Here is a 25,317-nt window from a genome sequence, read left to right on the forward strand (position 1 = left end):
GGATAGCTGAGCATGTAGGGATGGATGGATGGCTGGATCTGTGACTACATTTGTCACACATCCAGCCCACAGCACTCGTGCTGCATCCGCTCTCTCCCCTCTCCTCTCACACTGTACCGTTCGGTACAGAGAGGGGAGGGAGGAACCGGCGTCATCACATGACGCCGGTTTGTTTACAAGTGATCGCTCTGTCATTGGACGGAGCGATCACGTGGTAAACCGCCGCCATCAGCGGCGATTTACCGTGATCCATGATGCGCGGGGCCTCTGGACCCGGCGGTCACGGACATTCCCGTGTGCACGCCCCATGGGGCACGCGGGAGCGCGATTCTGGGAGGACGTCCATGGACGTCCTCCCAGAGTTAGGGACCGCCTTGTTAAGGAACCGCCTCTTTCGTCTATAGGGCGGTGATTAAGCGGTTAAAGTAAACTGAGTGGTCATTGCTGGACAGTTTAAAGCCCAACTGAAGATTGTTTTATTATTTCTGTAAAGCAGACAGGCTGGGAGAATAAATGTGGGCATATTTTTTTTCTGTACTATAGTGTTGCATCAAGGGCTAAGGTGCCTTGTGCTGACAGCAGACTGGAGATCAACATTGCTGCTTAGGGAGCGTGAGCACTTGACCAGCACAGAGTTTAAATCAACAGTGCTCACATTCCCGAAAAAGCTCTGTTAAGTGGAGCACTGTGCAATATATTTTAACCATTGCTATAGCACAATGATTCAGTAAGGGAACCTTCAGTTGGGCTTTAGGCATTGTGTTGGCTCATGTGTTGCCTGGAATTGCCCTTTAGACTAGTAGAATGTACTGTATGTGTTATTTTGTTTTTTCTTTAGGTGTTGTATTTTCGAATGGTAATAACTGGAAAGCCATGAGACGTTTCACTCTTTCTACACTGCGAGATTTCGGAATGGGGAAGAAAACAATAGAAGATAGGATCACTGAAGAGTGCCAAAGTTTGATAAAAGTTTTTAAATCCTACAAAGGTCAGTAGTAGTGTAGTGTGGTTTATGCCTTGTACACACGGTTGGACTTTTGACCGTGTAAAATTCCGCCGTGAGTCCGTCGGACGTCTGACGGAAAGAAAGAGAACAGGTTCTCTATCTAAGGTCCATCAGACTTCCGGCAAAAAAAGTCAGATGGAGGCTACACACGGCCGGACTTTCCGAGACTTTTTTTCTCAGAAAGTCCGGCCGTGTGTACAAGGCATTAGAGTTCCAAGACTGCATTTGTCCAGTTTTGATTTGCGTTTAAATTCTTTATACAAAGCAGATCTTACTGTGATGCACATGTGTATGAACTTATATATGTTTGAGAAGCACTGAGTTCAAATGCCAAAGGCAACATTTGCCAAAACTCAAATACACAAGCCCAAATTCTTCACATCAACTGTTCTCACTATTGCTATAGATTCTCACATAGGTGATGGGGCTAAACTACACCTATTTCTGCTCAGATTGTTTGAGCCTTTGTCCCCCATTTTATCTTCACAGGACAGCTGACCCAATTTTAGTTCCTTTTATCGCCTTTACCCCTTCTACAAACTTCTGGTTGGCTGGCATAAGTCTGCTGCATGCAGCAGTTTCCACCCAGAGACATCCACCAATCTGTGGTAGGCTACAGTATGTTACCAAAACCCCCCCAATGACATTCTGCCTTTGCAAAACAAAAATAAGTTCAACCATTTCTTTTCTTGCAACACTTTTATATTACCTTATTTTACGTTTGTTGCTTAGAATTATGTTTTTTATTACCAAACTTTGAGTTATTAGTAATATCTTTGTTTGTATTCCAGGAAAACCATTTGAAGACACTATGATACTGAATGCTGCTTTGGCCAATATCATGGAATCCATATTGCTTGGTCATCACTTTGACTATGATGATCCGAAACGTTTGAGGCTTTTGACAATAATAAATGAGAATATTAGAATTATGGGTTCCCCAATGGTTTTGGTAAGGTTATTTTTACTGAAACATTTTACCATGATACTGTTGGATAACCTTGGCTTGAGGTCCATAAAGCAGGTAGCTCCAGGTGTATTCTTACTAGCTCAGTTTTCTTTCAAAACACCAAGGAGTCCTCAAAACGCCAGAATGATAAAAGATAATTATCAGCCAAACAGTTTTCTGGACTATTAGCCCCCTCTGTTTTCAGTAACCAAGTGTATCGCTACCCCCGGAGGAGCCGCTGGTTAGATTTGGGATCTACTCTCATTAACTGTTTCACCCCCTTTAACTGGCTCGAACCCGCCCTTGGCACATCAGATGAATGCAAGAGTATTATGGCCCCTACTTGGTTGAGGCCACAATAGCACACATACACATGCAATGGTAATACAATAATATTGTTACCTTTTTTCCTGTTGGTTCCCAGGAGTAAACACACATCACGCAATTAGTATATTCAAACCAAAGAATAACTTTACTTTGCTTGTGGTAAAGAAGAAAAGGGTTTGAATAGCATATTGATTAATCACAGGTATTATCACACAATGACTCTGCAAGGGCCCTTGCGAGAGTCAGCGAACAGCAAAATAATAATTTAAACAGAATAAACACTTCTAATGGTCTATGCTCACGAGCTCCCCTAGTGGGCAGTCCTGCAGAACAGTTAAAGCGGTTCTCCACCCTAAAGTGGAGTTCCGCTGATCGGAACCCTCCCCCCCTCCGGTGTCACATTTGACACCTTTCAGGGGGGAGGGGGGTGCAGACACCTGTCTAAAGACAGGTATTTGCACCCACTTCCGGCCACACGCTACGGGCGAAAGACGGGCATTCCGTCACATCCCGTCTGTCGCCCGTTGTGTGCTGGGAACACTCGGCTCCCAGCACACAGCGTGTGAGCCAATCGGCGGGCGCAGCGCGACTCGCGCATGCGCCGTAGGGAACCGGGCAGTGAAGCCGCAGCGCTTCACTTCCTGGTTCCCTCAGCGTGGATGGCGGGGGGAGCAGCAGAGTGACGAGCGATCGCTCGTGCTCTGCTGCGATCGGCGCTGGACTCCAGGACAGGTAAGTGTCCTAATATTAAAAGTCAGCAGCTGCAGTATTTGTAGCTGCTGGCTTTTAATATTTTGTTCCCATGGCACATCCGCTTTAATGTGGAACCCTTTGCCAGGCCTGGCTCAAACAGCTCTCAAATGTCCCCCAAGGACAAATTCTCCGTGGCGGGCTTTGGTGCACTTTTATACTGTAATCCAAAAGGGTAAAAGAGGGGGTAACTCAGTCAAACAGGGTGTGGAAAATGCCAATGCTGGTGCACTGATCTCTAATAAGCGTCAGTCAAACTTTGCGGGCATAACTCCCAACTTATTAGGCCTCTCTGACAACACGTGGCTCCGATTTAAGAGGTAACACAAAATTGTCAGCTGAAGTGAGGTTTGAGCATGTGCCCTCTCACCCAAACAGGCCTGATCCGCCTGAGTGCTTCACAAGATGTACCGATCGGTCACTGCTCCACAACACACGGTCTCCGGCGTCAGGCTTCCCACTGTTTCGCTTCTCTGGTCTCCTGGAACACGAGCTGGGCACTTTCAGTCTTGCTTCCCTCCGGATGGTTAATCTTCCGGTGGATCCAGGCCCAGACTTCAGGCCTAGCAGTGCGGCTGTGCTGTTTTCTCCACAGCTCCGCAGAGGAGAAGATGCAGGTCCAGAGAGAGCGAAGTCCGCTCCTCCTTCCCTTTAAGTAATCTCCCCCATGAGTCTGTGCGGAGGTGTCATGTGCTACAAGAAAGCAGGGCATTGTGGGAAATGTAGTCTCTTTCTACTAAGTGTCAATGGAGTCCATATCTCCCGGTACTTCCGATCCCACAATGCATGGCTTAAAAAAATAAAGGAATATGAACATTGCTGAGGTGAGGTGTTGATGTTTTTCCAAGATACAGGAATGGTGGAACCCCCCTGCGCGGGCTGCTATTTGTATTTATGAGTTTTTAAATGTGGGCTACCAGGCCCTTAAAAAAAGCTCAGTCCGGATTGGCGTCTCACTGAAAAAACGCATCTACCATTGGAGGCTGATCCCCCAATCTCACATATGGTGGAGAATGCGAGCAGTTTGAAAGAGTTCCAGATCCGCGCATACCAAACAGTGAGTAAACCGTGTGTTTTGCAGCAATGCTATGATGAACAGCCAATATGAACTGAGGGTTGAAAGTGTTCTGCTGCTAGCTGTGTGTGGCAGTCAGGAGAACAGCATTGCACAGAAGGTCAATTAATGGACTGTGTTGCACATGGCCTGAGAAGACATATCCATTTGGGAAGGCCCAGTGAATGGATGGTTCAAGTGGAATCACAGAGAGTGAAGTCTGCATGTGAAAGTGTGCTGTTTGCATGTTTGCAAGTACACCAACATTTTTCCTGTGTTAAGAAGGAACTGTGTGATAAACTATTGCCCTGTTTGCAGCGATGGGAAGGTCAAATCGCAAACAGAAAGCAATATTTGCTGAAATGAGAGACAGAACTTTGTGGCTGGAGGGTTTGTTGCCGACAGAACAAGCCCCAGAATCGTGCAAAAAGGACTTGGCTGCGCTGAACCAAGCCAAAGTCAAAGTTCATGATGTTGCCCCTGGCAACGCTGGTGTAGGTCGGCCAGCTGTCAAGGTGAAAAGTTTTGAAAGCCAGGTGTGCTGTTTGCGATGCAGTGAGTGGGGGCATGAAGTGTCCAAATGCCCTTTGTCCCAGGCTTCAACAAAGCAAAGGTATGAGAAGACTGCGCTGAATGTAAAGAGTGAGCAGATGGGTGCAGTTGCCCATAGCAACTCCTATGGTGTCAGGTCAGTGGACCGCAAGACAAAAATATTGCCTACAGAGAGTCCTGGCAAGTTTAAAGCAACGCCGCTTCATGGAGAGAGTCTACGTGTGTCGGAGTGCCAGCAACGTGCAGCTGGGAGAGCACCGTTTCCGTTAGCAACCGGAGAAAATGGGTCAGATGCAAGTGAAATTCTGCGTGTTGGGAGAGTGTCATCTCCCTTAGCAACAGGAGAATGTCGCTAAGTGCCATACCTGGAATGTGGTCAGCTGGGGCACGGCATATTTTCTAGCCCTAGATTCTGGGGTGCAGTTGAAAGTGAAGTTGATGAGCAGAACTCTTTGTCGGTGGGCCCAGTTTCCTTTTCAGGTGTGTTTGCAGTCACCCCTGGCAACAAGAAGTCTTCTGTTGTGTCTGCAGGGGGTGCTAAACAGTGGGAGATGCCTACTGTAATTTCATCCTGTGGCCACCAGGAGGAGTTCACCAGTGAATATGCAACTGAGAGACGACGCCCTCAAGTGAAGATCGATTTGCCGACTTCAGAATATGATAAGACTGTTGCAGTTTCTGTTTCAAGTGAAGCGTGTCCGGTGAGGAGATCGGCAGAAGTTGTAAAGATGGTCAAGGTCTGAAATGGACATGTGGACCATGGGTGCACCTAAGGTAGTCCAGCAGTATGCTGAGAGAGATATGTTAGGGGTGACCAAAACAGTTGGTGTGTCATGTTCCCTAGCGATAGAGACAGCTGCTGCGGAGTTGCCAAGGGAAACCGCCAAGGAGCCTGTATTGGTAAGGCAAGGGGTTTCCCAGGACAACTGTGAAGCCGCCCTAGTGGGCAAAATAGTTCCTTTGGAGAGGAAGGGTGATGTGCTGAGTCGCATGCAGGTTGCCATGCATTTTGACAAAAGTCAGTCTGATAGAGATTATAAAACTGTTTATGAATGCTGGTGATGAAGATGTTGCTGATGATACGTGTACTTATGGTGATGTGTTCACTAGTAATGAGGTAGGGGTGATCGCTAAGCAGGATATGCGATTTCCCTTAGCAACGGTAGATAAGACTGCAGAGGTGTCCTTAGAAACCTCCAGGAAGCTCTGTGTATTGGAGTCAGAGGTTGCTGGAGACATCTGTAGTGCCGCTCTGATGGATAAGAGGGTACTTGACCCTGGGGATGAGGAAAATGGTAAAACTCAAATGTTTAAAATTACTTGTAGTGATAATGGGTTACTACGGTTTTTCACTGCTGGCAGAAAAATATCTCATGAGTTTAATGAAGCGCCAGCTGAGCAATGGGGTGAAGTTATGTTATTGCAGCCTGCTGTGTTTAAAAAAGTGTTTGCAGTGGACACAATTTCTGCTATGCAAAATGGAGAGACTGCAGGGCCGGTAGACACGGGTGCGTTGGCTTTTGCAGAAGTTAACCCTCTCCAGTTGGAAGGATCTGAAAAGGGCGCATACATAGCAGAGGTTTTGACCTCGACAAAAGAGATGAGGAATGGTGAGCTTCAGAATGATATGGTAATGGATAGCGATTTGGAATCGCTCAGTGTTGCTGGAAGTGAGAGGATGAGTGTCGCACATGCGATTTGCAGTGCTCAAGGGAAGCCGCAAGTTTTGTCAGTTGCCTCTGAGGTAGAGGTCTCTTTAAATGACTCAGCCTCTCACGCTTTAGCAAATGAGCCCCTACACATGGTTGGTACAGGGAAAATTCCTAGAGTTGTGTGTTTAGATGTGGCATGCCTAGAAATAACTGAGATGTTGTTGCAGTTGGTGAAAACCTTTCCAATGTACACCTGCATGTATCCACAGCAGAGGAGTGACGTGGTACTGCGTAGTACCAATCGGTGGACACAGGTGGTACAGACATGGTTAGGCAGTGTTGATGAAAATTGGTTGCTGTACTGTTGGTTAATTTTGTGTAAGGTTGTCTCACAGTTCTCCTTGAGAGTGCTTCCAGTGGCGGTTGTGTGCAGAAGGCGCTCAGGAGAATTGTTAGAAATAATAGACATAGTGGAAGTCTCTCCGTGTGCTGATGTGATGGGATGTATTCCTACTGGTGCGGTCCGAGGTACGGCTGAGCAGTGGTTGGTACATGGCGCGCGTACTGTCTCACCCTCTAGACCTCATGTAAAGGAAGGGCTCGGAATGGACGTGGCAGTAGTGGGAATTCAGTCCATCTCTCGCAAAAAGGTGCAGTTTGAGGTACCCGGAGACACTTTGACAGGAAATAACAGTGGTGGTAACTAACGAAAACGTGTGTGAGAAGCACTGTAGAGCACTGTCAGACAATTCTGAGCTATTGGTTGAGGTACCAATGGACACAGAAGTGGTGTCAGGAATGCTGGTAGATCAGACTGTGTGACCGCACAGAGGAACCAAACAAGGTGAGTAGTGAAATAAAAGGTGTTTATTTACAAATGTGTGAACCACCAGTGCACAATAAAACGACAAACAGTATGTACAAATAAAGGGGAATACCATATTCATAAACAAGCCAAGCCGAGGTCATACACATGAGAGGTCAGTAGATGGGTGAGGATGGGAACACAGCGGATCAGGGAGCGGATGGATGGACAGGCTGCGGGGCAGGAATCCAAGAGGGAACAGGAACCAATGTAAACAGGCAAAGGGAAGAACGGGTCCAGGATAAGCTCAGGATGGGGAACAGAAACAGAGTCCAGATAGCAGGGTCAGATAACAGGCTCAGGTCCAGGAGGTATGACGATACAAGGGCGAGGAGTGATTACACACGCCGGGTATTTATAGAGGCGTGCTGATTGCATTCAGGTCACACCTGAACGCAGGAAGGGCTGTATGCTCCATACTGCCAAGAACGCCCCGCTGGTGGACGCCAGTACTGCAGCCCAAGGATAACATAGCACCACCAGGGAAGAACTCCCCCGACAGTCCAAGACTGTCGGGAGACACCTGGTGGTGGGCCACAGTACTGCACGCCAAATACCAGGCAGTAACACCAGCAGGTGGAACCTTCCCTGACAAGTGGTTAATGAGAGTGGTATGGAAAAATGTGCGTTGGTAGGACAATTGCTATCGGAGTGTTGGACAACAGGGGGCGATGTGAAACTGCGGGATTGTCCCATAGGGATTAGGGTGTTAGGATGTTGAGTTGAGTAACCCTTTGTGGAACAGTGCCAGTGAGGTTACACAGAAGGGTGTGTTGATCTCAGATGGTTTGGTTGCCAAAGGTAACCACGTGGGGATTGGTGAACCTGATAAACAAATGTTGTTGGTTAATGTTGAGTCAGGTAGTGAGAGCGGTCAGTCCCTGACAGACCCCGTGGAAGTAGGTCCCCAACAGTCCCAGGAGAGTAGGTCTGTGGGAGGAAAAAGAAGGATCTTGAGGCCAGCAGATAGAAGGGGTAGAGACATTAGTGGGAGCCCACGGTTCAGGAAGACGTGCTGGTGGAAGCACACCCGGAAGAAGATGTGGGTGAAATGTGCCCCTTTAGAGAAAAGGTTGGGCAGGTTAGGGCTCCTGCTGCTGATATATGGCACAAGGGTGCCACGGTGAAGTGTTGGCAACATACCCGAAAAACATGGGCCTACGCAGCCTATGACTGGCCTGGAGGTGTCCCATTGGTGGTGGGAGGTCTATGTGTTCCTCCCTCCAGTTCGAAACAGGAGGGGAGGATATGTGAGGATGGGACCCTGTGCTGTGGGAGAAATGGCTGCTTTACGCCAAAATCTGTAGAGAAACACACGTTAATGGGTCAGCTGTGTTTTGGGCTTTTTAAGGCTGACCTGAACAGCATTCAGGGCCCCACCCCACAGACAGGAGGTCTGTGCTAAGGAGTCAGGTGACTCCCAAATCTCTGTGAGAGAAGTCACAGAGTGGATGCATCTCTGCAGGAGGCAGAGGTCATTACTGTTGGAGCAGCAAGAGATAAGCTAGGTGTGTGCTTAGCTGCAGCAGGACGTAAGCTAGACGTGTGCTTATGTCTAAGAAGCTGGTAGTTCTGAGGAGCAGAACTTGGGGCCTAAGCTAAAGGCCTGAACAGCCGGATGGCAAATGTGAAAGCCGGGAGGATGAGGTGTTGATGTTTTTCCAAGATACAGGAATGGTGGAACCCCCCTGTGCGGGCTGCTATTTGTATTTATGAACTTTTAAATAAAAGTGGGCCCTTAAAAAAAGCTCAGTCCGGATTGGCGTCTCACTGAAAAAACGCATCTACCATTGGAGGCTGATCCCCCAATCTTACAACATGTATATACAAATATAACTAGCTCCAGTCAGGATTCAGGCTATCGTAGTCCAGGATAGTGAGACCCCGCTACACAAGAAGTTGTGTTAGATCAAGAGAAATTTTGAAATGTGGTGTCCATACATACTGGGAATATCTGGCAGCGCATACAGCAAGAGAAGTGCAACTGTTGAGTGTCATCTCGCCATGTGATCACACAACATTATTGTGTATACAGAACCTCTGCATAATGACATTCAACTGGAACAAATATTCTATAAGGTTATTGTTCTATCATTGCTAAGCTGGCACCATTTTCTGCTCTCCACGTTGCCCATTTGCTTCCTTTATTAGCACAATAAAAATTAATAGCCTGTGGGTGGGGCATACATGTGACTATCGTGCAGTAGGATCAGGACTCACAAGTCTTCCCTAGTTTTTTTTACTGTACCTAGTAATCAGCATTGGATTTTTTATATATATATATATATATATATATATATATATATATATATATATATATATATATATATATATATATATATATATATATTATATTTTTATTTTATTTTATATTATATATTATATTTTTTTTCATTATAATTGTTTTCATTATAATTTTTAATGTTAAAATTAAATTATAACCTTAATTGGTTATATTTTAATTAGGAAATGTAGTCATTTTTATATCCTGTTACATTGAAATATCCTTTTTAGCCACACATTGACTCCTAGAGGTGTTCACATACAGGTCAATGTAATGTGAATGGGCACATACAGGTCAATGTAATGTGAATGGGCCATCATTGAGTCACTAGTATGTAAATGCAAGGTTATCTGTTTTCCGGCGCTGTTTGCATTGCAGTGTGTGTGTTTTTTATTTATACATTTTTTTATTTTTATATTCCAAACGGGGAAGGGGTCTTGTAGTACTGACGGACTTAATGTCTGTTCAGTCCATATCTTGTACCTTAAGCCGTTTTTTAGCCCTGTCACTTAATACAGTGTCCAACGTATTAGAGATTTACAGCTGAATTAGATCGATTTTACAGCAGTGTGGGCTAGGATCCTCTTTCAAAGATGGCGGATCCCTGGACGTCAGGACTGGGCGGTCTTAGTGACGTTTCAATCCAATATCAAGTGGCGAGTCAGCACGCCAATAGGGTTCGGACCCGAACCCGAACCCCATTGAAGTCAAAGGGGACCCGGACTTTTGACTACTAAAATGTCTCTAAAAAACTAATGGAAAGGGCTAGAGGGCGGCAAATGGCAGAAAATTTTCGGTAAGAGCATGGCAAGTACTCTGCAAACAAATGTGGATAGGGAAATAACTTAAAAATACATAAAAATAAACTTAGAACTGTCCCTGCACAAAGTGTCATTTCTGAAAGGAAAAAAAGTCATTTAAAACCGGCTTTGTGGCTATAATGAATTGTCGGCTTCGGCAATTCAGAGAGGATTCATTCATAAAAAAAAAAAAAAAAAAGTGTATATATAATGATGCGCAAACCAAATATTTAGCGTGGATCAGGCTGCCAACATACCATATGGATGTAAGGTGAAAAATGTAGAAAAGAAAATGTAGCGCCCAAAAATATAAATAGACCCCTAAAAAAGGGTGAATATAGTGTGTACCCTGAAGGTAAATGACTTAATATCTAAGTCTGGTACCTCTTAATACACAATAGTGAAATTGTGAGGTGAATATTGGGAGCTATGATGTGAAAAAATGCTCCTATATAACAAACTTAATTACAAATCTGTGCTATAAAGAATCACCAAGCAAAAATACGTATGTGAAATACCTATGGTGTGATCACCATACATATGTAAGAAAATATTATATACAACAAAATAAAAATAAAAAAGGCAGTGAAAAGGACAGTTCTCCAAGGCCAACGTTCCACTGTAGATCAAGTGTGCCTTAGTGTAAAAGGCGTGAGCTCAATCCTGCAAATATCAAGAAGTCTGCTAGGAAAGGTGGAGTCTAAAATTGTGCATATAAACTTCCAATGTTGGGTGGAGCAAATATCTTCAATACCAAAAAATCTTCAGCACTGGACACGTAAATAGATAAATGGGTGGGTACCCTTACCAGAACTGGTGGACCCTCTCAACCACCATACGGTGGGAGGGTCATCAAGGCTTGTATAGACCGATTGTCTGGGTCCAGTGGTCCTCACTCCGCGTGTCCAATCCAGAAATGGTTAATGAAGCACTTGTTCTTCCAAGATAGATAGCCAAGGTTGGTTGATCGATAGTAGCTCAAAACACCCAAAGTGGTAAAAAAGGAAAAAATATAGAGGTGCTCCTCATAGTGTAAAAACATTTAATAAAAAAAGCATTGCAAATACACACACGTGGCAAAGAATGCAGTAAAAATATGAAAAACTTTAGATAGCCACACGAGAAAATAGATCACTCAGCTAGTAATCAAATGAAAAAATAGCAAAAGTAAAAAATATAATATAGCAGCAAACTCCCACCTTGGATAAAGGTGTGGGGAGTGTTCCAACAAAGTTGAGAGTGCAATGGGGATGCAGTGGAGTAATCACCCGACCGGTTTCGTCACTAACGGACTTCTACTGGGGTATCTGGTCCTCCTCTGCTCCCCCCATTGCATTAAATACCTTACATCCAGGTCCCTGATTGCTGACATCTGTTCGTCCATGTCTAACCGGCGTGCGTTCCATCGCAAGGAACCGGAAACGTCGTCTGCGTTCCAAAAGCCGGAAGTAGTGGGGCGGGGCTTAGCGTCAAAAACGCCAGCGTCCAGACGTATTAAACGTCAGGACATCCAGGATGACTCAGTCACTCCCCCCATCCTCCTCCTTGACAGGCAGGAGGTGTGGTAGTCAGCCAACCAATGGGCATTAATCAGCAGCCCTTCCGCAGCGTCATGACGTCAGCGCCGTACGCCGCGTTCCACGATGCGCTCCAGGCATGTCACAGGCAGACGTCAGTATTGAAACACAGACGCTCCAGGACACACAGCGTCATGTATCAGCCCAAAGGTGGCAAAGAACCCACCGGGGTTATCCGAGGTCACCCTGAGTCACCCCAATCTAGTTGGACTTTACAGAGAACAAATATAGTCAGTATGTAAATACTATATATGGATCAGATAAAGGCAAGCAATCAAGGAGGTGAACTAAAGGCCCCACTTAGAAATGTAATTATAAAAGAGACATGCACATATAAAAATTCATCTTTAGAACCTCAAAAAAACCTAATATATTGTCTCTGAACCACAAAAAATTGACAAATCAGAAGAAACAAAATTAGGTATGACAAAGTAAGTGATCCTGAGAATCGATTGTATTATAAAATTAGGACTGATTAATAAAAGCATTCACGTCCCATTCGACGTTGAGTCCAAATGGGGCGTAACTCTTGAGGGTATAAATCCAATATACTTCTAACTTCGAAACCCCTCTGGTACCCGGTTCACCCCTCCAATGAGGAACAAATTTGTCGATAATCAAAAAGGAGGTACCTAACAATGATTTGTTGTGAACCTGTAAATAGTGTCTGGGCACTGTGTGTTTATCGTTGCCTTTCTTGATTTTTGCAACATGTTCACCTACCCTTGTGGAAAAACTGCGGATGGTACGGCCCACATATTGTTTTCCACAAGGGCAGGTGATCAAATAAACTATATATGTGGAAGCACAGGTGGAAAATTGCTTCATGGGATAGTCCATCTGAGTGACACTAGACTGGAAAGAGATGCTTTTCTTTCTCCCATGAATATTCTCAAGGCATACCTTGCATTTCCTGCAAGGGTGAAAGCCTTTGGATAAGGGAAAAAAAGTTGGTTTTATAGGCGGGTCAATAACATTGGGGGCAACCTGATTCTTTAAAGAAGAAGCACCCCTGTAGATGACTGTGGCATTGCTTGGCAGGGAAGGTCCCAACACTTGATCCTCTTTGAGGATCCCCCAATGTTTGCAAATGATATTCTTAATTTGCTTATGTTGACTCGAGAACGTAGTAAAAAATGCGTTTCTAAATTTAGGATCTGGTAACGCTTTCGTTCTTTCAAGTGTGAGTGTTGTACGGTCCACCCTTCCAATATGTTGAATCTCTTCCTCAATTTGCTCTCTTGAATATCCCTTATCTAAAAACCTCTGTTTTAAGACCTCTGCTTGTAAGTAGAAGTCTTTAGTGTCGGAACAGTTGCGTCGTATACGCAACAGCTGACTCTTGGGGATAGACTTCAGCCAAGCCGGATGATGACAACTATCCGTAGGGATGTAGCTGTTACGATCGGTGTTTTTAAAATATGTTCTAGTTACCAAACGATCGTTCTTGGCTTCGATAACGAGGTCTAGGAAATGGATGTTAGAGAAACTTAGCTCGTATGTAAGAATAATCCCTACCTCATTATTGTTTAATGTGGCCATAAATGAATCCAAAGAGTCCTGGTCACCTCTCCATAGGAGGAGGATGTCGTCGATGTACCGAGCCCAGAGAACAATTTCTGGTCGGTTTAAAGCATAGACGACATCCTCCTCCCATTTAGCCATAAAAATATTGGCGAGGCTAGGGGCGAACTTGGCACCCATTGCGACCCCTCTTTGTTGCAGGAAGAAGTCACCGTTATACCAGAAATAGTTATTGGTAGTTGCAAACTTCAACAGATCCATAATAAAATATTTCTCTACAACCGGGATGTTATCATTTCGACGAAGGAAACATTCCACCGCCTGGAAGCCCAAATGATGGGCGATGCAGGTGTAGAGAGAGGACACGTCCGCTGTTACCAGCATAATGTCCTCACTATACACAACGTCATTGAGGCGAGCAATGGTGTGTCTCGTATCCTTTAAATATGACGGAGCATCTTGGACCATAGGTTGCAAGTGAAAATCAATATATCTCCCTATTCGGGAGGTGATGGAATTGATCCCACTAATAATGGGTCTTCCAGGGGGGTTAACAACATCCTTGTGTATTTTTGGCAAAAAATACATAGTAGGGATGCGAGGAACCTTGGGCATGAGGTATGCTCGCTCCTTTTTGTCAAGTATCCCTTTTTGTGTTCCTGCAGTAAGTAGTTTACACAATGAGGCTTTAATTTTAGAAGTGGGGTTTGAGGGTAATTTAACATAGGTATTGGTGTCACCCAAAATTCGAAGCATCTCTGCATGGTAGGCGGATTTATCCAACACAACAATGCCACCTCCTTTGTCCGCTGGGCGGATCACCAAATCTTTGTGTTCACAAAGACTTTTCAAACCAGTCCTAATACTAGGGTCTGTGAAAGTTTTCTTCAGAGGTAACAACTCAAGGTCCTTGAGGACCATATCCCTGAACACCCTCACATTTGGAGCCATGGGGCAGGAGGGGTTAAAAAGGGAAGGATTAGAGAACCCTGTGTGAACAATTTGGGAGGAGGTATCCGGAAGGTTGAGTCTACAAGGATTGCTAATAAAGTATCGTTGTATGTTTAATTTTCTTATATATTTTTGCACGTCAATAAACGTAGCAAATTTATTCAACGTTTTGGGTGGAACATATTTGAGTCCCTTATCCAATACTGCTTTCTCTGTATTTGACAATGGGACTTTACTGAGATTAAAAATCCCTGTCCCCTTTAAACTTTTCTCTTTTTGCGACCGGGCTCGTCGCCCCCCTCTCGAGCCCCTTTTGGTTCTCTTCCCCTGGAATGATCTTCCTGGTCCCGATGAAAATCCCCCTGGTATTCCAACCTAGGTTGATCTTGATTGTATGTATATGGGGACCTGACCTGACGGTAGTCATCTCTTTCCATATAGCCATATGTATGGTTAGACTGTTTATGGGGGTTGGGTGGAGGAGGTCTCCATCCCCCATATCCAGGGGTAGACTGTGGATATCTGGTGGAATGTTCATAATAATTATGACCACCATAAGGGGAAGAATCATAGGGGCGGGGATCATGGGAGGTATCCCTTCGGTTCTTGGATCTCCCCCTAGGTCCTTTGCCCTTGCCTCTGTTGGACTGTCCTCTTTGTTGAGGATTGGGGGTTCTCGGGCCTGTTCCTCTATTGGTAGAGCCCTCGTTTCTCCCTAAGGGGCCTGATGATGGACCGGGTTGGGAAAAAGCCAAAACTTTACCCTCACTGGAGGAGGGTTGGGACACCTCCATATCAAGATTAAGATGTTCAGTTTCATCATCCCTCGTAATAAGACTCTGCCATCTAAAAACTATACCATTTTTGTAATCAGCAACATCTCTGGTATACTTTTTTTGTTTTTTTGTCTTTTGATCTCGTTCTTCTTTATCTAAGTGGGTTTTTAAACTTTGGGACAATGTGCTGTATTCAGGTGTGGACTTGGAAGTGGATAATTTTTCTTTGATGTCTTTTATCTCTTTATCCAATGCCTCCATTTTAAGTTTTTTCTTATCATTTAAAAAATTCAGTAGTGATACCCCTTGATTATTAAAAAATTGGTACCAGGATGTTAGATCGAGTTCACCCTGTTGTGGGTGAACATCCCATCTCAATCCTCTGGGGACCATGCGTTCCTTAATATATTGTTGTAAGAACGCCTGGTCCCACTGTAGGTGGAGTTCTGAGGTCATAAGGTTTTTAAGCCTCATAAAGAGCCCCCCAATCTCTGAATCATTATCTGAAACAGAGAATACCCCCTCGGTGTTCAACACCCGACTATTACGATAGTCGAATATATCCATGGGGGTGATTGAATCTGGTTGCTGCAATATAAGTAATCCAAAAAAATGTAAAAAAGTGTATATATAATGATGCGCAAACCAAATATTTAGCGTGGATCAGGCTGCCAACATACCATATGGATGTAAGGTGAAAAATGTAGAAAAGAAAATGTAGCGCCCAAAAATATAAATAGACCCCTAAAAAAGGGTGAATATAGTGTGTACCCTGAAGGTAAATGACTTAATATCTAAGTCTGGTACCTCTTAATACACAATAGTGAAATTGTGAGGTGAATATTGGGAGCTATGATGTGAAAAAATGCTCCTATATAACAAACTTAATTACAAATCTGTGCTATAAAGAATCACCAAGCAAAAATACGTATGTGAAATACCTATGGTGTGATCACCATACATATGTAAGAAAATATTATATACAACAAAATAAAAATAAAAAAGGCAGTGAAAAGGACAGTCCTCCAAGGCCAACGTTCCACTGTAGATCAAGTGTGCCTTAGTGTAAAAGGCGTGAGCTCAATCCTGCAAATATCAAGAAGTCTGCTAGGAAAGGTGGAGTCTAAAATTGTGCATATAAACTTCCAATGTTGGGTGGAGCAAATATCTTCAATACCAAAAAATCTTCAGCACTGGACACGTAAATAGATAAATGGGTGGGTACCCTTACCAGAACTGGTGGACCCTCTCAACCACCATACGGTGGGAGGGTCATCAAGGCTTGTATAGACCGATTGTCTGGGTCCAGTGGTCCTCACTCCGCGTGTCCAATCCAGAAATGGTTAATGAAACACTTGTTCTTCCAAGATAGATAGCCAAGGTTGGTTGATCGATAGTAGCTCAAAACACCCAAAGTGGTAAAAAAGGAAAAAATATAGAGGTGCTCCTCATAGTGTAAAAACATTTAATAAAAAAAGGATTGCAAATACACACACGTGGCAAAGAATGCAGTAAAAATATGAAAAACTTTAGATAGCCACACGAGAAAATAGATCACTCAGCTAGTAATCAAATGAAAAAATAGCAAAAGTAAAAAATATAATATAGCAGCAAACTCCCACCTTGGATAAAGGTGTGGGGAGTGTTCCAACAAAGTTGAGAGTGCAATGGGGATGCAGTGGAGTAATCACCCGACCGGTTTCGTCACTAACGGACTTCTACTGGGGTATCTGGTCCTCCTCTGCTCCCCCCATTGCATTAAATACCTTACATCCAGGTCCCTGATTGCTGACATCTGTTCGTCCATGTCTAACCGGCGTGCGTTCCATCGCAAGGAACCGGAAACGTCGTCTGCGTTCCAAAAGCCGGAAGTAGTGGGGCGGGGCTTAGCGTCAAAAACGCCAGCGTCCAGACGTATTAAACGTCAGGACATCCAGGATGACTCAGTCACTCCCCCCATCCTCCTCCTTGACAGGCAGGAGGTGTGGTAGTCAGCCAACCAATGGGCATTAATCAGCAGCCCTTCCGCAGCGTCATGACGTCAGCGCCGTACGCCGCGTTCCACGATGTGCTCCAGGCATGTCACAGGCAGACGTCAGTATTGAAACACAGACGCTCCAGGACACACAGCGTCATGTATCAGCCCAAAGGTGGCAAAGAACCCACCGGGGTTATCCGAGGTCACCCTGAGTCACCCCAATCTAGTTGGACTTTACAGAGAACAAATATAGTCAGTATGTAAATACTATATATGGATCAGATAAAGGCAAGCAATCAAGGAGGTGAACTAAAGGCCCCACTTAGAAATGTAATTATAAAAGAGACATGCACATATAAAAATTCATCTTTAGAACCTCAAAAAAACCTAATATATTGTCTCTGAACCACAAAAAATTGACAAATCAGAAGAAACAAAATTAGGTATGACAAAGTAAGTGATCCTGAGAATCGATTGTATTATAAAATTAGGACTGATTAATAAAAGCATTCACGTCCCATTCGACGTTGAGTCCAAATGGGGCGTAACTCTTGAGGGTATAAATCCAATATACTTCTAACTTCGAAACCCCTCTGGTACCCGGTTCACCCCTCCAATGAGGAACAAATTTGTCGATAATCAAAAAGGAGGTACCTAACAATGATTTGTTGTGAACCTGTAAATAGTGTCTGGGCACTGTGTGTTTATCGTTGCCTTTCTTGATTTTTGCAACATGTTCACCTACCCTTGTGGAAAAACTGCGGATGGTACGGCCCACATATTGTTTTCCACAAGGGCAGGTGATCAAATAAACTATATATGTGGAAGCACAGGTGGAAAATTGCTTCATGGGATAGTCCATCTGAGTGACACTAGACTGGAAAGAGATGCTTTTCTTTCTCCCATGAATATTCTCAAGGCATACCTTGCATTTCCTGCAAGGGTGAAAGCCTTTGGATAAGGGAAAAAAAGTTGGTTTTATAGGCGGGTCAATAACATTGGGGGCAACCTGATTCTTTAAAGAAGAAGCACCCCTGTAGATGACTGTGGCATTGCTTGGCAGGGAAGGTCCCAACACTTGATCCTCTTTGAGGATCCCCCAATGTTTGCAAATGATATTCTTAATTTGCTTATGTTGACTCGAGAACGTAGTAAAAAATGCGTTTCTAAATTTAGGATCTGGTAACGCTTTCGTTCTTTCAAGTGTGAGTGTTGTACGGTCCACCCTTCCAATATGTTGAATCTCTTCCTCAATTTGCTCTCTTGAATATCCCTTATCTAAAAACCTCTGTTTTAAGACCTCTGCTTGTAAGTAGAAGTCTTTAGTGTCGGAACAGTTGCGTCGTATACGCAACAGCTGACTCTTGGGGATAGACTTCAGCCAAGCCGGATGCTGCAATATAAGTAATCCAAAAAAATGTAAAAAAGTGTATATATAATGATAATGATACGAGACACACCATTGCTCGCCTCAATGACGTTGTGTATAGTGAGGACATTATGCTGGTAACAGCGGACGTGTCCTCTCTCTACACCTGCATCGCCCATCATTTGGGCTTCCAGGCGGTGGAATGTTTCCTTCGTTGAAATGATAACATCCCGGTTGTACAGAAATATTTTATTATGGATCTGTTGAAGTTTGCAACTACCAATAACTATTTCTGGTATAACGGTGACTTCTTCCTGCAACAAAGAGGGGTCGCAATGGGTGCCAAGTTCGCCCCTAGCCTCGCCAATATTTTTATGGCTAAATGGGAGGAGGATGTCGTCTATGCTTTAAACCGACCAGAAATTGTTCTCTGGGCTCGGTACATCGACGACATCCTCCTCCTATGGAGAGGTGACCAGGACTCTTTGGATTCATTTATGGCCACATTAAACAATAATGAGGTAGGGATTATTCTTACATACGAGGCAAGTTTCTCTAACATCCATTTCCTAGACCTCGTTATCGAAGCCAAGAACGATCGTTTGGTAACTAGAACATATTTTAAAAACACCGATCGTAACAGCTACATCCCTACGGATAGTTGTCATCATCCGGCTTGGCTGAAGTCTATCCCCAAGAGTCAGCTGTTGCGTATACGACGCAACTGTTCCGACACTAAAGACTTCTACTTACAAGCAGAGGTCTTAAAACAGAGGTTTTTAGATAAGGGATATTCAAGAGAGCAAATTGAGGAAGAGATTCAACATATTGGAAGGGTGGACCGTACAACACTCACACTTGAAAGAACGAAAGCGTTACCAGATCCTAAATTTAGAAACGCATTTTTTACTACGTTCTCGAGTCAACATAAGCAAATTAAGAATATCATTTGCAAACATTGGGGGATCCTCAAAGAGGATCAAGTGTTGGGACCTTCCCTGCCAAGCAATGCCACAGTCATCTACAGGGGTGCTTCTTCTTTAAAGAATCAGGTTGCCCCCAATGTTATTGACCCGCCTATAAAACCAACTTTTTTTCCCTTATCCAAAGGCTTTCACCCTTGCAGGAAATGCAAGGTATGCCTTGAGAATATTCATGGGAGAAAGAAAAGCATCTCTTTCCAGTCTAGTGTCACTCAGATGGACTATCCCATGAAGCAATTTTCCACCTGTGCTTCCACATATATAGTTTATTTGATCACCTGCCCTTGTGGAAAACAATATGTGGGCCGTACCATCCGCAGTTTTTCCACAAGGGTAGGTGAACATGTTGCAAAAATCAAGAAAGGCAACGATAAACACACAGTGCCCAGACACTATTTACAGGTTCACAACAAATCATTGTTAGGTACCTCCTTTTTGATTATCGACAAATTTGTTCCTCATTGGAGGGGTGAACCGGGTACCAGAGGGGTTTCGAAGTTAGAAGTATATTGGATTTATACCCTCAAGAGTTACGCCCCATTTGGACTCAACGTCGAATGGGACGTGAATGCTTTTATTAATCAGTCCTAATTTTATAATACAATCGATTCTCAGGATCACTTACTTTGTCATACCTAATTTTGTTTCTTCTGATTTGTCAATTTTTTGTGGTTCAGAGACAATATATTAGGTTTTTTTGAGGTTCTAAAGATGAATTTTTATATGTGCATGTCTCTTTTATAATTACATTTCTAAGTGGGGCCTTTAGTTCACCTCCTTGATTGCTTGCCTTTATCTGATCCATATATAGTATTTACATACTGACTATATTTGTTCTCTGTAAAGTCCAACTAGATTGGGGTGACTCAGGGTGACCTCGGATAACCCCGGTGGGTTCTTTGCCACCTTTGGGCTGATACATGACGCTGTGTGTCCTGGAGCGTCTGTGTTTCAATACTGACGTCTGCCTGTGACATGCCTGGAGCGCATCGTGGAACGCGGCGTACGGCGCTGACGTCGTGACGCTGCGGAAGGGCTGCTGATTAATGCCCATTGGTTGGCTGACTACCACACCTCCTGCCTGTCAAGGAGGAGGATGGGGGGAGTGACTGAGTCATCCTGGATGTCCTGACGTTTAATACGTCTGGACGCTGGCGTTTTTGACGCTAAGCCCCGCCCCACTACTTCCGGCTTTTGGAACGCAGACGACGTTTCCGGTTCCTTGCGATGGAACGCACGCCGGTTAGACATGGACGAACAGATGTCAGCAATCAGGGACCTGGATGTAAGGTATTTAATGCAATGGGGGGAGCAGAGGAGGACCAGATACCCCAGTAGAAGTCCGTTAGTGACGAAACCGGTCGGGTGATTACTCCACTGCATCCCCATTGCACTCTCAACTTTGTTGGAACACTCCCCACACCTTTATCCAAGGTGGGAGTTTGCTGCTATATTATATTTTTTACTTTTGCTATTTTTTCATTTGATTACTAGCTGAGTGATCTATTTTCTCGTGTGGCTATCTAAAGTTTTTCATATTTTTACTGCATTCTTTGCCACGTGTGTGTATTTGCAATGCTTTTTTTATTAAATGTTTTTACACTATGAGGAGCACCTCTATATTTTTTCCTTTTTTACCACTTTGGGTGTTTTGAGCTACTATCGATCAACCAACCTTGGCTATCTATCTTGGAAGAACAAGTGCTTCATTAACCATTTCTGGATTGGACACGCGGAGTGAGGACCACTGGACCCAGACAATCGGTCTATACAAGCCTTGATGACCCTCCCACCGTATGGTGGTTGAGAGGGTCCACCAGTTCTGGTAAGGGTACCCACCCATTTATCTATTTACGTGTCCAGTGCTGAAGATTTTTTGGTATTGAAGATATTTGCTCCACCCAACATTGGAAGTTTATATGCACAATTTTAGACTCCACCTTTCCTAGCAGACTTCTTGATATTTGCAGGATTGAGCTCACGCCTTTTACACTAAGGCACACTTGATCTACAGTGGAACGTTGGCCTTGGAGGACTGTCCTTTTCACTGCCTTTTTTATTTTTATTTTGTTGTATATAATATTTTCTTACATATGTATGGTGATCACACCATAGGTATTTCACATACGTATTTTTGCTTGGTGATTCTTTATAGCACAGATTTGTAATTAAGTTTGTTATATAGGAGCATTTTTTCACATCATAGCTCCCAATATTCACCTCACAATTTCACTATTGTGTATTAAGAGGTACCAGACTTAGATATTAAGTCATTTACCTTCAGGGTACACACTATATTCACCCTTTTTTAGGGGTCTATTTATATTTTTGGGCGCTACATTTTCTTTTCTATAAAAAAAAAATAGTGTGGGGGTCCCCCCAAATTCAATTACCAGGCCCTTCAGGTCTGGTGTGGATATTAAGGGGAACCCCACCGTCAATTTAAAAAAAAAATTACGTGGGGTTCCCCCCAAATATTTATTCCAGATCCTTCAGGTCTGGTGTGGATTTTAAGGGGAACTCCACCCCAAATAAAATAAAAAATGGCGTGGAGTTCCCCCCAAAATCCACACCAGACCCTTATCCGAGCATGTTAACCTGGCCGGCCGCAGAAAAGAGGGGGGGACAGAGTGCGCCCCCCACTCTCCTGAACCGTACCAGGTCACATGCCCTCATCATGGGGAGGATGTCCCCATGTTGATGGGGACAAGTGCCTCATCCCCACAACCCTTGCCCGGTGGTTGTGGGGGTCTGCGGGCGGGGGGCTTATCAGAATCTGGAAGACCCCTTTAACAAAGGGGACCCCCAGATCCTGCCCCCCCTATGTGAATTGGTAATGGGGTACACTGTACCTCTACCATTTCATGAGGGAAGTGTAAATAGTTAAAAAAAAACACACAGACACCGTAGAAAAAAGTCCTTTATTAATAAAAAAAATGTAATTTCACCCCAAAACAAGCAGAGCTCCTCAACGGAGGAGGTGCAACTTTAAACAGCCGCCTGCAAAAACTAGCGTCCGAAAGAAGCATCAGAAGATGCACTCACAACAACCATGTAAAATTCTGGAAAAGGCGTGAACGGACGACCAACTCGCCACCTCGCACACCTGTGAGACCGACGCATGATGTTGAAAAAAAATAAATAAAAATCAGGAAGCACCAATTGCCCTGGTCAAAAGTGCCATGACCGCAAAGGGGGGCCCGCCCCTTAAGAGCATAGGCCTGTATGACAGCCTACCTAATCCACGAGAAAAGGTGGTCTCTGAAACGGAGCTGAAGCAGGGTGGTACACCCGCGAAGCGCGTACCACGCCTAAAGTATGAAAGGCAACCTACGTAGAATGCGCCGACAGAAGGATGGAAGAACAATGTCCTTATTCTGGCGAAAGGCCGAAACCAAGGACGCCGAGTCCAAGCTGGACCGATTTGAATTATCGGGATGTCCTAAGCTTCCACACTGTGGAGCAGCGGAGGAAGCAACTACAATGGCGGAATGGCAAAAAATTGCTGATACAGACCCCACAGGGCCACCAGCGCGACTGATGCATCTTTACTAGGGTTGAGCGAACCCGAACTGTAAAGTTCGGGTTCGGTACGGACTTTGGGTTTTTCCCGGACCCGAACCCGAATAATTGGAAAAAGTTTGGGTCCGGGATCGGAGTTCGGGAAAAAAAAAATGCGCGGAGGACCCCCCAAATTCAATAACCAGACCCTTTAGGTCTGGTATGGATATTAAGGGGAACCCCGCCGTCAATTATAAAAAAAAAATGACGTGCGGTTCCCCCTAAATATCCATAACCAGACCCGTTATCCGAGCACGTTGACCTGGCCGGCCGCAGAAAAGAGGGGGGGACAGAGTGCGGCCCCCCTCTCCTGAACCGCACCAGGCCACATGCCCTCAACATGGGGAGGATGTCCCCATGTTGATGGGGACAAGAGTCTCATCCCCACAACCCTTACCCGGTGGTTGTGGGGGTCTGCGGGCGGGGGGCTTATCAGAATCTGGAAGACCCCTTTAACAAAGGGGACCCCAGATCCTGGCCCCCCCTATGTGAATTGGTAATGGGGTACACTGTACCCCTACCATTTCACAAAGGAAGTGTAAATTCTTGTAAAAAAACACACACAGACACCGTAGAAAAAAGTCCTTTATTAATAAAAAAAAAAGAAAAAAAATCCACTCTCGATCCGGCTCCCCGGTCCCACGTTGTCTGTATCCAGCGACGGGTGATCTTTCCGGTCCAGCGATGAGAAATCCATCCATCCAGAGCAGCATCGCCGACCTTCTCTCTCCGCTGGAAACAGCCCAGTCGAATGACGCAGCCGGAGTTTTGACATTTCTTATATAGGGGAGGCGGGGCCACCCGTCACGTGACCCCGTCCCCCTCTGACGCACACTCTGCTACGTCACTGGGAAAGCCCAGACATTTATTTTTATTAAAGGGCCAATTTTTTTTTTTTAGAGGTCTGGAGGTCCCCAGGGGCCCCTAGTTCCACAGGGCCCCAGATGACAACCCCCCCTTTTTTTATAAAAAAACAACTTTTTTTATATATTTCTTTATTTCTCTTATTTTTTATATATACGAAGGCATGGCAGCCCATTCAAATCAATGGGCTGCTGTGCCTGCACAAATGAGGGCCGCCAAAACACATACATGTGAACCAGCCAGGCCCAAAATAAGCTGGAGGGGGGCCCAAAAAAATGTTTGCCCAGGGCCCAAACCATATTAAAGACGGCCCTGGGTAGAGCTCCCATAAATATTCAGGCTTCTATCTCCATCCCTCCGCCCACAAAGTTCTGGAAGCTTCCAAAAGCCAGGGGGAGGTGACAGAGGCTCAGCTCTCAGAGCCTACCAGCGAAACTGTACATGACCCCAAGTAATCCTGGCCTCACTCGCTGCAGTGAAGATGAACTAAATTTACCTATCCTATTCACACTATGTACAGTACACAAGAGGATGCTACAGGCCTCAGCCTGTGTCGCTCCAGCCACCTCCCTCTGACAGGTTTCCCCCTGCTCACAGGGGCTTCATCACCTAGATCCTCAGTATCGTGACACCTATTTTTTTAACCTACGGTTTTTAGAGCTGGCGTTCGGCTTTCTGGTGATAACAACTGGTGCGTCTCAGCAGCTGCTCAGTCGTTATCACAAGGAGTGGGAGGTGACGTCCTCCCCACCTGCTGCCTTCCGATTCACCGACAGGGTCTCCTGTCCCACCGACTGGTTAGAGTCCCGAACAAAGCCGGAATCGGCTTCGATCAAGTCTCCAAAGTGGTAATCTAATGGCCCCGATTTAAAAAAATCTTTGAATCTTTGAATACTTTTAATCGCAAAGGAGGAATTTGGGGTCTTTTAGACCCCAGATCTCTCCATAAAGAGTACCTGTCACTGCCTATTACTGTCACAAGGGATGTTTACATTTCTTGTGACAGCAATAAAACTAATCAGATTTTTTTTTTTGTAAAAAATAAAATAAATAAGAGAAAAAATAAATACATTTGAAAGCGTCCCTTATACCCGCGTGCTTGTGCACCAAAATTTTTTTTTTTACGTTAGTCGCACTCGCAAATGTAAACAGTGTTCAAATCACACATGTGAGGTCTTCAGAGTGAGAGCAATAATTCTAGCAAAATACCTCCTCTGTAGCTCTAAACTGATAACCATTAAAAATTTTAACTATGAAGATTTTTAAGTACTGTATATTGTCGCTATTCCACGAGTGTGCGCAATTTTAAATCGCAACATGTTAGGTATCTATTTACTCGGCATAACATCATCGTTCAGAAAAAAAATGGACTAACTTTACTGTTTTTAGTTTTTTTTTATTCAGTGAAGTGTATTTTTTCCCAAAAAAGTCAACATTTCTAAGTAATTTTCTAGCAAAAAAAGACTGATTTTAACTTGTAAGCAACACATGTCAG

At 44.5% G+C, this 25,317-nt stretch overlaps 1 protein-coding gene across 1 annotated transcript in view; it reads left to right on the plus strand.

The window, feature by feature from the left end:
- LOC120936225 (cytochrome P450 2K4-like) overlaps positions 1-25,317 on the plus strand; it is a 68,302-nt gene that overhangs the window by 28,419 nt on the left and 14,566 nt on the right. The window contains exons 4-5 of the mRNA XM_040348420.1: positions 839-988; positions 1,798-1,958. Of these exons, the coding sequence (XP_040204354.1) occupies positions 839-988; positions 1,798-1,958 (311 nt within the window). The remainder of the gene's footprint in view (positions 1-838; positions 989-1,797; positions 1,959-25,317) is intronic.

Source organism: Rana temporaria, chromosome 4 (genome assembly GCF_905171775.1).
Source record: "Rana temporaria chromosome 4, aRanTem1.1, whole genome shotgun sequence".
NCBI lineage: Eukaryota > Metazoa > Chordata > Amphibia > Anura > Ranidae > Rana > Rana temporaria.